Source organism: Elephantulus edwardii, unplaced genomic scaffold (genome assembly GCF_000299155.1).
Source record: "Elephantulus edwardii isolate Elephantulus edwardi_28Jun2011 unplaced genomic scaffold, EleEdw1.0 scaffold00179, whole genome shotgun sequence".
Lineage (NCBI taxonomy): Eukaryota > Metazoa > Chordata > Mammalia > Macroscelidea > Macroscelididae > Elephantulus > Elephantulus edwardii.
This window is the reverse complement of record NW_006399929.1, coordinates 3,789,024-3,803,714: the sequence shown is the minus strand read 5'-3', so window position 1 is coordinate 3,803,714 and position 14,691 is coordinate 3,789,024. Positions and strand designations below refer to the sequence as shown.

At 35.4% G+C, this 14,691-nt stretch overlaps 1 protein-coding gene across 1 annotated transcript in view; it reads left to right on the top strand.

Moving 5' to 3' along the window:
- Window positions 1-14,691, top strand: part of MDGA2 (MAM domain containing glycosylphosphatidylinositol anchor 2) — a gene marked incomplete at its 5' end in the record, with an annotated part of 686,261 nt that overhangs the window by 225,745 nt on the left and 445,825 nt on the right. Inside the window, one exon of the mRNA XM_006896016.1 lies at window positions 3,711-3,907. Within this exon, the coding sequence (XP_006896078.1) occupies window positions 3,711-3,907 (197 nt within the window). The remainder of the gene's footprint in view (window positions 1-3,710; window positions 3,908-14,691) is intronic.

Genomic DNA, 14,691 nt, shown 5'->3' with positions numbered 1-14,691 from the left:
TAGATAACAGAAAGGGCAACTGAGGTTGAGCTTTCAGGTATGGAAATACAAAGGAAGAGGAACAGTTATAAGCAGACACTGGTGATTGGGACATGGCATGTGAGAACCATGAATGTGGAAAATTAGATATTGTTAAGGAAGAAATGGAACGCATAATTATTGACATACTAGATATTGGTAAGATTAGATGGACTGGCATGGGGCATTTTGAGTTGGATGATGATATGATATATTACTCCAGAGATGAAATGGTGAGGAAAAATGGGTTTGCTTTCATAGGTAAAAAAGTCATTTCTAGATCCATCTTGAAATACAACATTGTGAGTGATAGAATAATGTCCATACGTGTACAAGTAAGTCCTATGACTACCACTATCGTTCAGATATATGCACCAACAACCAGAGCCAAAGAAGATAAAATAGAAGATTTCTACCAACTTTTACAGTTGGAGATCGATTGAACATGCAATCAGGATGCATTAATAATAGTGGGTGACTGGAATGCAAATGTTGGGAACAGAAAAGAATAATCAGTAGTTGGAAAACATGGACTTGGTGACAGAAATGGAGCTGGAGATACAATGATTGAATTTTGCACAGTCAGTGATTTATTCATTGCAAATATGTTTTATAAGGAACATAAACACACGTTATATACATAGATTTCACCTGATGGTATGCATGGGAATCAGATTGATTACACCTTGGAAAAAGCCGCTGGAGAAGCTTAATATCAGCTGTGAAACAAAGGCCAGGACCTGATTGTGGAACAGACCACCAATTACTCATATGCAAGTTCAAGCTGAAGCTAAGGAAAAGTAAATCGATGGGAACCAAAAGATGACCTTGAGTCTATCCCACCTGAATTTCAGAACCATCTCAGGAACAGGTTTGAGGCCTTGAACACTAATGAGCAAAGGCCAGATGAATTGTCAGAGGATATCAAGAGTATCATCCAGTAAGAGTGCAAATGGTCATTACAAAGACAGAGGAGGAAGAAAAGATCAAAATGAATGTCAGAAGAACTCTGAATATTGCACTGGAGCACAGAGAAGTCAAAGGAGAAGGAAGATACTAAAAAAGCTTAACAGAAGATTTCAAAAGGCAACACGGGATGACAAAGTAAAATATTACAATGAAATGTGCAAGGTGCTGGAGTCAGAAAATAAAAAAAATTGAACTTGCTCAGCATTTCTTAAAGTCAGGGAACTGAAGAACAAATTCGAACCTTGAGTTGCTATAATCAAAGATGCTTTAGGCAGAATATTAAATGATCCAGGAAGTATTAAAAGAAGATGCAAAGAATATACTGAGTCACTGGATCGAAAGGAATCGGCAGACACAGAAGAATTTAATGAAACTAGTATCCTAGTTGCGAGAAACTGCACTGCAATAGCAAAGGCATGTGGTTGGAGGCCACCAGTTGCTACATGTAAGGATGGACAATCTCCTCCTGTTCGAGTATATGCTTCTGGAAACTTGCCTGAGGAACGTTATAAGTTGGTTCCAACTATACAGAACACAACACAACTACTGTTGAGTTGATTGTGAGTAATATCGACCTTATTAACAACAGAAGGAAACACTGCATGGTTCTGCAGTGTTCACAATCGTTGCTGTGTTTGAGCTTACTGTTGTGGCGTTCCTCACTTAGGGCTGCCTTCTTTTTAGCTAATCATTCATTTTATCAAGCCTGTTACTTTTATCAACATTGATAAGACATATTGTTGGTTAGTCCATTGTATATACAATATTCTTCATGAGCACCATAATTTAGAGGCATACATTCTTCTCTCTTCCTTATTCATTTCTCAAATTTTCAGTGCATACTAATGGGTTGGAAATATCAGGTCTTGGATCAGGTGCACTTTTGACTTCAATATTTATCTTTGTTCCTGAAAAATGTGAAGTTTGTATGGTATTTTTTCCCCAGCATATTTGCCTAATGTGATGTTATTTGATTTCTTTCTTGTCACTTTTTAAATAATTTTTATTAATTTTTCTCTCAGTCACTTATATATATTTCATTTTATGGTATTAATTACAATTGTATCCTGCTATTATCCATAATGTCCTATCTAAGCTTGTTGTACCCTCCCATTTCCCTCACTGAACATTACTCTCATGGTTGTTGATTTGACTGTGAGTCTAAGTAGAATGGAATCCTTTTAGCTTTACTCTTTTCTATATTTCTCATAGTATTGCTTATTTGTCTAGAAGTAAGACTATTATGTTTATATACAGTGTTTTCAATCCACTGTATTTTCAGAAAGCAAGGTTATGTTACCTGCATATGGTCAGGTTTTAATTGGGTGATCTCAAATTTGATTTTTTTTCCAATGATAATGTCACCTTCGTCTTGTAATATAGTTTCTCAGATTATTTGCTAAACATAAACATCTAATGACTCACACAGGTGAATGCCTTTACACAGTCAATAAAACACAGATAAACATCTTTGCAATACTCTCTACTTTCAGCTAAGATCCACCTGATATTAGTAATGATATCAGTCATATTCCATATCCTCTTCAAAATCTTGCTTGAATAGAAATTGTAATTTTTTTTAATACTTTCCAGACCTCTGATAGAATAACATGCAGCTTGGTGTGCTGCTGACCAAAAAGTTGGCTGTTCAGATTCACCAGTTGCTCCATGATGGCTACTCCAAGATGGGTAGTCATTCCTTGTACAGATTTATAGTCTCGGAAGCCTGACAGAAAGTCACTGAGTCAAAATCAACTCAACAGCAATTGGTTGAGTTTGGTTTGAGGTTCACATACTGAAAATTAACAATGTGATACTGGATATAAAATCTTGTTGTTGTCATGTGCCATTGAGTTGCCTGCAATTCATAGTGACTTGACTCTAAGTCCAATAGCTCTGAATCTTGCCATATCCGGAAGAGTCTCACTGTCTCTAACACACTTATCCTTGTTACCCCAGTTACTATGTCAGTCCATCTCGTCCAGGGTCATACTCTCCAGCACTGTCTCTCCTCCCTTCCAGGAATGATGCCCTTCTCCAAGGGCTAGTCATTCTTGGCAATATGCCCAAAGTACGTGAGAGAGACTTTAAAAAACCTTGCCTCCAAAAAGAAGCTTGGTTTCGCCCTCTCCAATCCAAACCTGTTTGTTCTTTTGGCAGTCTGTGGCATGTGCAATAGTCTTCTCCAGTAACACAGCTCAAAGACATTGGTCTTTCTTCTGTCATAATTTTTAACACAATACAAGAGTAGACCTGGTTACTAGGAATATCATGATGGCATATATCTAGTTCTCTAATAATTTTTAACAAATAATTTAGAAATTATTTGGAAAAGAAAATCCTTCAGGGAAAGTGACAATTAGGTTATTAATGCTGATAATTACTTTTCCTGTTCTGGTTGGTTACTGTAGTCCTTTAGTTAAGCTCTTGATTTTAAGATTTTTCCGTTCTGAGAGCGCTCAGGGTTTCTTTTATGTAACTGTTTTAAGTATATAAGATCATCTGTACTACTTCAACACATAGAAATGTTGAGAAATGAACATTACTTTTGTATACCTCCTTATTATAAATTTCTCAAAAAATGAGTTCACTAAGTACAGTGGGAAAATGTGACTTTACTATCTGGTAAGAAAATCATCAAAAATGTGAAACTTTAAAGTTTTTTATGTTCCCTACTTTAAAGGCCATGTAATAAATATTGTTACTTGTTTTTCTTTTCCTAGATCTGGATGATCCAGTAGTAACTGTTCATCAGAGTATAGGAGAAGCTAAAGAACAGTTTTACTACGAGAGAACAGTGTTCCTTCGCTGTGTTGCAAATTCTAATCCACCTGTGCGGTATAGTTGGAGACGTGGCCAAGAGGTCTTACTTCAAGGATCTGATAAAGGAGTTGAGATTTATGAACCCTTCTTTACACAGGTAGGAAATAAGGTATAATACTTCCACTCCACTATGGTACTTGGCTGATTCTGGCAATATGCTGTATTATTTGTTTCAGCTGTTAGGTGGAATGAATTGAGTAAAAATTATAGCGATTCTATTAACAGATCTGACATGTCTTCTGTGTCATCTTCATAATTTCTTACACACTTGAGCTATTGCTGCAGTCATTGTTTCAGTCTGTCTGGATGAGGGTCTTCTCTTTTGCAGACCCCTAAGCAGTATTAGAAATAGTTGAGAAGAGATTGTTGTTAGGTGTCCCCAGGTTGGCTCCCATTCATAGTGACCTTATATACAACAGAGTGAAACACTGTCTGGTCTGGTTCTGAACTATCTTCACAGTCTCTGCTGGGCTTATACCCATTGCTGTACCTATTCTGTCAATCCATCTCATTGAAGTTCTTCCTCTTTTGACTGATGTCCATTTTAACAAGCATATAATGTCTTTCACTATGTAACTGGTTGTTTCTTGACATTTACGTTTGAAAAAAATAAGTGCTCAACTAAAAAACCAGAGGACTCAAATAGTGAAGGAGAGTTTGTGGTTTTTTATTAATTAAGTTGACAATTAAAATGTTAGCTCTGGAAAAAAATCTTAAATGTAGTGTATGCTAAACTATTTATTACCCATAATTACTCATAAATAGATAATGATATATTTTTTCAATTCATTTACTCTTTGTGGGAAATAGTTCTTAAATGGAGATGTTTTTATTTCCTCATTTCTAATGGTAGATTATTTCAAATAACTAATTCAATGTATTTAAAACTAATTTAGCTTTTGTTTTAAGGGAAGAATCGATCTTTAATTTCCTTTGTTTAATTTTGGCTTAAACTAGTTTAGAATTAGTCTTAATTATGTAAAAATTGACGTATATATTCAGTTAAAATATTTTTAATAAAAAGAAGAATGAGATTGAATTAATGTTTTGTGAATATAAATTTAGTCTTCTATAAATCTCAGGAGTAGAGATTTAATAACTGTTATGGGAGAATGATATATTTAGTAATATCTGAGTGTTGTTATTGGGTTTTATTGATGATTTTTAAAATAGCACAAACCTTATTACTACTATAAAAACATCTTAAAATCAAAAAGTGTGTTTATAAGAACATTCAAAATTAACTGCCAATAAAGAGTAAAACATACATCATTCATACATACATACATATAGAGGTATGGTCTTGAAAAGTCTATAAAGAGGGAGAGTGCTGCTGGTGTAATATGTAACATGTTGTACTGTTAATGCTCAACCATTTGAATACCAGGTTATCCGTGGGATAAAGATAGTCTTTTCTTGTGAATGTAGATAGCCTCAGAAACCAGATGGAAGGTTGCTATGAGTTGAATTGACTTAATGGCTGTATATATATTTGGTTTGGTTTTTTCTGTGTTCATTTCTTTCCCATATTGTATACAATATTATTATGCTCACACTTAGAGAAATATATGAGTAAAATTTAAATATAAATATTATACTTTAAAATGTTAAGATTAGTACATGTCAAACACTTCAATTCTATCATAAATAAAATTACAAATGCTTATAAATAGGAAATCTAGTATTTCCCATTATGTATATTTACTTATATGTACCAAAAATTATTTAAAATATCTACAACCTTAACCATTTTAGATTAGCATATTGGCAGTGTTCAGATACTAAGGGTAGAAGAATATAATAATTTTTAAAAAATATCTGTACCCTTAATATATATTTGTTTGCATGGCTAGTAAAAGCTTATACAATAGTTGAAATTTCACAAAATGGGAAATTCTAAAAATCACTATTGTTATTTTGTGCCATGGAATAGGAACTGACTCATAGCTGAACCTCCACTGAGTTTTCAAAGGCAGTAAATCACCTGAGAAGAAATTGCTCATCCTTCTATGGAGAAGCTAGTGAATTTGAACTGTGTAGCTTTGGCATAATGTATCTACATTACACTCATTGTAATCTCTATTTTGATCTGACCTTTCCTTGGCTCATACCATTAATGGCATCTTTCATGAATCTGTGCCAAGAGGTTGAATCACAGTTTCCCTCTATGATCTTTTAAAAAGAGCAAGGGCCATGTGGGGACAACATATCTGACCTTTACCAGCTTCATAGTATGGGAGAGGATGTACCATTCCCTTCCACAACACCAACTGTTAAAAAAAAACAATCCCCATGAGATTAGACGTGTTCCTCATCCTTTCTACTAATCAGACCACCAATCTTCCTGCTTTACTGGGTTCAAAATCCAATGAAATAGCTCACATACTACACATAAAAATAGTGAAGGAGTTAAAAGATTATAATCCAGATTAGTTTCAGAATACATTCAAGACAGCTCCAGAAATGTGCATGCAGATACCTTAGACTCATAAGGTTTCCCAAGTCCTTCAAATACTGGCTCTTGCTCAACTGCCCAACAAAATTCTCCCTCCTGCCAGTATTGGTTTACTCCTCTTCCCAAAGTCCCATCTCATATCAGTTCTCCAGTTCAGCCATGGCTACTGCTGCCATCTAGAAGTGCCTCCTCGGTGCCAGGGGTGGGAAGGCTTCTTTTCTCTTCTCTGATAGGGGAGGATTCTTTGCTCTGCATCTAGAGCTGTTCAATTTATTGCTGAGACTAGCCAGTTCTCTTGTAAATAATTGAAACTGTCAAATTGCCCTTGTGGAATGCTGAATAGCCAGTCACCTGGTGGATAGAGCAAAACATCCCATTCATACAGTTCCTGCCCATCCACAGCCAGCCATCCACATTAGAAAGAATATATTGAAAGACAGATAGTAGTTCTGCATTGCTGAAATTCATTCCTCTGTTTTTACTAAAATCAAAGTAAAAATTTTAAAAACAAAAATACGTTGTCAGTGTTAATCAGGTACTGTTAGCATTTAGAATTTTTTTAAAGATGAGTATTGTTAAAATTTAAAAAAACACATTTTCCTTTAGAATCTTGTCAAACAACATCTGAAGATGCAAATATTTTAAACACTTATTTTTATGTGTACATTTATTAATGACAGTTGGGTGTGTCCACCTGGAAATGTACAAATCTGGAGAAATGTTTTTATACTATCAAAATAATTTGACATTTTCAATATAAAGTTACTGAGCAAGCAAGCATAATCAAACTCTTCATATTTTCTTTTGATTTGGTCTGTATTTATATTTTAGCAATTCTAAAAAACCCCACATTTTTATAGGTTTCAAAACTAGTAGTAATCGATCCAACCTTTTAAAATTAACTTTTATAATATTTTAAATTTAAAAATAAAATTTTAAAAGTAACTTTTCCTTTTCTTCATTTTCATCTCCCAAATCCACCATTTGAATTTGAGCATTTCATTGCAGATATTTCTTGTGTAAGAATATAACCTTTTCCTCTTCTGTATAACTTAAATAAGCTCACTACTATGGTGGTATAGTCCATAATGTTGCCTGAATATGGTGCCCCCTGGTTGGAATTCACAAGCAACTCTGTGAAAATCTGTTATATGAATGGGTTCTGACTTGACAGCTGTGAGTTAATAATAAATTCTCAACTAATATATTTGTTGTCTTAAAATATTTTAATAAACGCATTATTTTTTGCAATTCTGTATTCTGAGTTAACCTTTATAGTAAATAATTGCTAAAAATTTCTTGCTTTACCTCCTATTAATGTTTCCTTATCTTGACTCCTGATTATTTTTTATTAAATTTTTTATGTATTCTTTGGGCCAGGTTATGCATTTATTTTGTCCTAAAAATCAAGAAATAATCATATGATCTTTATATCCTATATGTACTTTATTTGATAAAATTAAATGTATTATACAGACCAAACTCACAAGAGCATTCAAACAGCAGAACATGATAGACATAGTTCTTGTAGAGAATGTTAAATTTTTCATCATTCTTTTGTCTGAATAATACACATTTTTATGTGATGCACCTGGACCTGATACACACATCCAGCTGTACCTGACAAGTTTCCATTATCGCTCCATGAAATATGTCAATAGACTCTTGTTGTTGTCAATAGACTCTTACTAGTTTATTTAACTACAGAAAACACTAAACATACAGCTTTATCATAATTTCAGATGTGCTCAAGTCATACTCTTGCTTAAATACCTGAAGTTTCTTTTCATTATTTGGAAAATATCTAAATAATGTACTGTAACTAGCAAAAAATGGTTACCCTTGCCTCACCTTGCTTTTTTAAATAAAATTTCATTTTGATTGTGATTTTAATGAACACTTACAGAGATGTTAGATTTTCATTCATTCATTGTTGCACATTTACCCTCACACTCCCTTTCCCTCCAGTTCACTTTAAAAAAAAAAATATTCATTCATAGCTGTACAATTACCTACCTACCCTCTCCCAGTTCTCTTTGCAATGATAGATCCCTTATTCTTGGCTGAATTAATTATCTCAGTCACAAAAGGACAAATACTGCATAATTCCACTGTGATAAAGCAGGTCTGACATGGGGGGGGGAGGGTTGGGAGAACAGGATAATGACCACTGCATTGGAACAGATGATATAAAGAACTGTCTAAAATGACTATATGATTAGGCTTTCCTTGCTCTCTTAACAGATGTTTTATTCTTCAAAGTTTCCTGTCACATCATTCCTAGATAGCCCAAGCTTGCATGTGTCTATAGTCTGTATTTTGTTGATTTCTTCATGTCAAATGCTCTTTAGATACTATGTCAAATATCTTCATAATGTTGAAGACACTTATCATCTCTAAAAGACCATTCCTGAAAGTCTATTTATAATAACTTCTTTCCTTCCCATTGTTACATAGTTCCCAAATGCCCTGTTTTGTTTATTTTTCCCTCTCGTGTACTAATGCAGTCAGATTATTTTATTTGTATATTCACTGAATATACATTGAAGTACAAACTCAGTGAACGTAGAAACATTATCTCTTCAGTACATAGAACAATTCCTAACACATGGAAGTTTCTCAGTAAATATGTACTAAAAATATTAGGCCAGTGATATCTATGGACATATTTTAATTATGAGCTATGCAATAATTAAAATAATTAAAATTTCTGTTAACTCTAAATAACTCAATGTAATTCCACTTCTCTACTTCTTAAAAACAGAACCTTTGTGGTAGAAAGCATAATTTCAATTTGTTAAAGATTAATTGACATCTGCATTAATCAAAGTGTTGTGATATATCTTCATAAATGATTTCTGTGAATCAGAAAGAATGTGCTTTATTAAGTAGCTTGGTCCATATATGCTACTGAGATCAAATTTGTTAACTATGTTGTTCTGCTAATTTTCATATTTATAGCTTATTTGTTGTTCTAGAAATTATTGTTGTTAGAAGATTCAGTAGTTGGAAATCATGGAATCAGTGACAGAAAAGAAGCTGGGGTAGAATGATTGAATTTTGCACAATCAATGACTTATTCATGGCAAATATGTTTTTAATAGACATAAGCACAGGTTATACACATGGATTTCACCTGATGGTATGCATAGGAATCAGATCTATTACATCTGTGGAAAGAACCGCTGGAGAAGCTCAATATCAGCTGTGAAAACTAGGTCAGGAGCTGATTGTGGGACAGACCACCAACTACTCATATGCAAGTTCAAGGTGAAACTGAGGAAAATTAAACCAAATCCACAGGAGCCAAAATATGACTTTGAGTCTATCCCACCTGAATTTCAGAACCATCTCAAGAACAGGTTTGAAGCCTTGAACATTAATGATCAAAGATCAGATGAGTTGTGGGAACATACCAAGAATATTATCCAGTAAGAGTGCAAATGGTCATTACAAAGACCAAAATGGATTTCAGAAGAAACTGTGAATATTGCACTGGAGCACAGAGAAGGCAATGTAGAAGGAAGAATTCAAGATACTATAGAGCTTAACAGAAGATTTTTAAAAGCAGTGCAGGATGACAAATTAAAATATTACAATGAAAAGTGCAAGGAGCTGGAGTCAGAAAATCAAAAGGGCGAAGTCACTAAGCATTTCTTAAGCTCAAGGAACTGAAGAACAAATTTAAACCTTGAGTTGTATAATCAAGGATGCTTTAGGCAGAATATTAAATGATCCAGGAAGTATTAAAACAAGATGGAAAGAATATACTGAGTCATTGTATCAAAAGGAATTGGCAGACACAGAAGAATTTAATGAAACAACATATGAGCAGAAGCCTATGGTGATAAAGGAAGAAGTTCAGGCTGCTGTAAAGGAAATAGCAAAAAATAAGGCCCAAGGCATAGATAGTATATCAATTGATATACTTCAGCTAACAGATGCTATCCTAGACATGCGCACCAAGTTGTGCCAAGAAATATGGAGAACAACCAATTGACCAAATGACTGGAAGAGATCTACATGTGTTCCCATCCCAAAGAAGGGTAATCCAGCAGAGTGTGGAAACTATAGAACAATATCATTGATTTTTCACATGCAAGCACAATTCTATTGAAGATTATCCAAAAACAACTGGAACAGTACATCAGCAGACAACTGCCAGAACTCCAGACTGAGTTTAGAAGGGGTCATGCAACTAGGGATATTGTAGCTAATGTTAGATGGATCTTAGCTAAAGCAGGGAATACCAGAAGAATGTCTATATGTGTTTCATTGTCTATGCAAAGGCGTTTGACTGTGTGGATCATAACAAACTGTGGCTGACCCTGAGAAGAAAGGAAATCCCAGAACACTTGATCATGCTAATGTGAAACTATACTTGGACCAAGAGGCAGTCATCAGAACAGAGCAAGGAAACACTGCATGGTTCAAAATTGGGAAGGGTCTATGCCAGGCATATGTTCTGTCCCCATATCTTTCAACCTGTATGCAGAACAGATCATATAGGAGTCTGGGCCCTGTGAGGAGAAGGGTAACATCAGGATTGGTGGAAGCTCCCATCAACAATCTGTGTTATGCAGATGACACAACCCTGCTTGCTGAAACTGAGGAGACCTTGAATCGCTTGCTGCACAGGGTCAAGGACTGCAGCCTCCAATATGGATTGAGGTTCAATATCAAAAAGACAAAGATTCTCACCACTGCATCAATTGGCAGCATCAGGATGGATGGTGAAGAGATTGAGATTGTTCACAGCTTTAGTTTGCTAGGCTCCACAGTCAACATTCTTGGCACCAATAGCCAGGAAATTAAAAGACATATATATTGTGATAGGAAAGTCTGCTGTTAGGGACCTCTCCAATGTACTGAAGAGCAATGGTGTCTCTCTGGAGACTAAGGTGTGACTGATACAGGCCATAGTCTTTGCAGTCACTTGTTATGCATCCAAGAGTTGGACAATGACTGGTGAGAAGGAGAATTGATGCCTTTGAGCTGTGGTGCTGGGGAAGATTATTGAGGGTACCGTGGACTGCTAAGAAAAAAAGAAACAGGTTCATCCTTCAGAGGGTAAAACCAGGCTGCTCCTTGGAGGCAAGGATTCTGGGGCTTTGTCTGACATACTTTGGACATGTTGTAAGGTGGAACCAGTCCTTGGAGAGGGACATCATGCTTGGGAGGTTGGAGGGACTGCGCAGAAGGGGAAGGCTCTCTATGAGGTGGATTGATTCAGTGACTGGGATAATCGGGATGGGTGTATTGGAGACAGTGCAATTGGCACAGGACAGAGCAGAGTTTAGGGATGTTGTACATAGGGTCACTATGAGTCTCAAGCAACTCGTTGGCACATAACGACAAGAACAACCTGGAATACTATGCAACATGCAGGAGCATTGATTTTGTAAATTATTACCTAACTTGGGAGGGACTGGAGAGCATTATGATGAGTGAACTAATTCCGTCCCACAAGGATAAATATTATTGTAAAATGAATGTATGGATGCAAGAGGAATAGGAGAGGCTGGAAGCAGAGGGATGTCGATGTGCAGGGGAAGGGGGGATAAATCATCGGGTTGTACAATCTGATGGGTGGAGGGGTGAGAGAAATGGAATAAATTTGTTTGAATTTGTATTCTAATTTTGTAAATAAACCATTAGAAAATTTTTTTTAAATTTTTTTTGTGTGTGTGTGTGTACGTGTACCGTCAAATCTGATCTGACTGGTACAGGAGGATATTGCGCCTCCTTCTCCGGCAGAGCGTCTGGTGGATTCGAACCGTGTTCCTCTGGGATTGCAGTGCAGTTTCTTGCCACTAGGCCACCAGAGCTCCCCGGAAAAATTGTTAAAAAGGGAAAAAAGTTGCTGTTGTTGCATACTGTAGAGTTGGAATCAACCCGTATTTAATTCTCCAGTGGGTTGTCAGAAGTAGTTAATTGCACAGGACGAGATTTCCCATCCTCTCTGAGAGCAGATGGTGATCTCGAACCACTTGCCTTTGTGATTGCAGCACAACTTCTTGCCACTGACCACCAGAGCTCCCTAGAAACTTACTGAGGGGAATTAAAATCTATGACTATGGCTATAGATTTTTCAATTTCTTCTTTTACTTCTATTGAATGTTTCTTTTTGTATCATGACAAATATATATGTATGATTATTTGGAATTGTTAAATAGTCCTAGTACATTATCTTCATAGATTTCCTTCTAGACACTGAGGTTTGGAGAAAGGATCGAACATTGATGGGCATCTTTTCTGATTTTTAAACGAAGCCTTTTATCCTTATTCTGGTTAAATGACTATGTCTTAGTTCCCCTACAAATTCCACCTTAGCATTTGCTAAGTGTTTTCATTTCCCTTTCTTCCCAATGTCATCAAGAATTTAAGATCCACAAAATCAAATGCCTATAAAAGGCAATAAAGTACAAATATTCTCTATGTATTTTATGTGTTCTTTACTTTCAACCAGTGTTCATCTAACACCAGCAATGATACACCTCATTTCTCTTCCTTTCTGAATACATCTTAAATTTCTGGCAGTTTCCTGTTAATGTATTGCCCCAACCAATTATCAGTAGTTATCATTGCATCTGATTGAATATTTCATCATTTTTGAATGGCAGGAATTTCCAAAGATTTATAATTTCTTCACCTTTGGCTTTAGTAGTTGAAGCATGAATTTGAACATTATTTCCAGGTCGACAGAATTTTACTTCAGGAAAGATCTTATCATTTTTGTATATATGTTTTGGGTTTTTTTATGATGGATGTGATGGCATCCTCTCCAGTTTTTCATCTTCAGATATTAGTGCATGTGTTTGTGCCGTTCATAGTGGTCAATATCCATCAATTTCAGCCCATTAGGACATAGGCCATAGATCTTTCTGCATTCTGTTTCCTTATTGGGAACATCCAATTTTCCTAAATTCATCTTTGTGCATTTTAGATTTCAATTATTCATGGATATTTGTGGCTGTTTTGTCTCACTTTGAGTTATGCCACATCAGCAAAGAAGTCTGCCATTGTCTGAACGTTTTATTCTATCCTTATCATTAAGGTAGAATTTGTTTTGACAGAGGAGTTCTTTTCTAGGCACTCTTGTGTGTATTCATGTGTATATTACCAAATAGTCGGCATTCATGTATGTAAACAGATATGAATTATGTGCCGATTAGGATTTTATGAATTATAAATACTTCAGCATATTACTTTAGTTTTATTTTGTTGGTCTTACAAATTTAATATTCTGTAAAGCTGTGAATTTTTTGCATGTAAATTTCCATGATTTGTTAAAAGTAATTTCATGTTGATTATTCTATAATTGTATAATTAGTCTAATTAGCCTAATTATAACTAATTACGTAATTGATGTAAATATGTTCAGTCTTATAATTAGATGGTTTAATTACAATACACAAGATGATGTCACAAACATCTTCACAAAAGTTATAGAAAAATAATGTGTGTGTCTGTGTGTATGATTTGTAAAGTTTGAGGATGTATTTCTTCAACATGCAAGAGTTATTTAAGCTCCATAGAAATAAAATTTTAAGACTTTATTTATCTGTATTGTTTTCTAGCAAGTCAGAACCAACTCATAGCTTGCTTTCTAACAGATTTTCAGGGACAGTAAAAGACATGGGAGGATATTGCCTGTCCTTTCCTGTGGAGCAGCTGGCATAGTTGAACAGTGTGTCTTTGATTTTACAGCACAGCTACTTACCACTAGGCAATGAGGGTTGCCTTGGTCTTTGCATAGGTTTTCTATAAAAACAGTTACGTGTTCTGGGATTTCTGTTCTCTTCTGTGTTATCTATAATTTGTTATGCTGAGTATTATAAAAAAAAATGACTGGAACAGTTTATCAATAGAACTGCCAAGATGTGCAGGCTGGGTTTAGAAGAGGCTGTGATACTAGGGACATTTTAACCAATGTTAAATGGACCTTAGCTGAAAGCAGAGAGTACCAGGGGAATGTTTGTCTTTGCTTCATTGACTATGGAAAAGCATTTGACTGTGTGAATCACAATTGTGGCTAATCTTGAGAAGAATGAGGATCCCAGAACACTTGATTGTGCCTATGAGAAACCTATTCTTGGACCAGGAGGCAGTCACTAGAGCAAGAAAACACTACATAGTTCAAAATTGCAAGGATGTATACCAGGAATGCATCCTATCTCAATGCCTTTTCAATCTATATGCAGAACAGATCATCCAGGGGGCTGGACTCTATGAGGAGGAATGTGACATCAGGACTGGAGGACACCTCATCAACAGTCTGCATTATGCAGATAGCACAATCTTGCTTATTGAACCTGAGGAGGACCTGAGACATTTACTGCATAAGGTCAAGGATTGTAGTCTTCAATACGGATTGAAGCTCAACACCAAGAAAACAAATATCCTCACCACTTGGCCAATTGGCA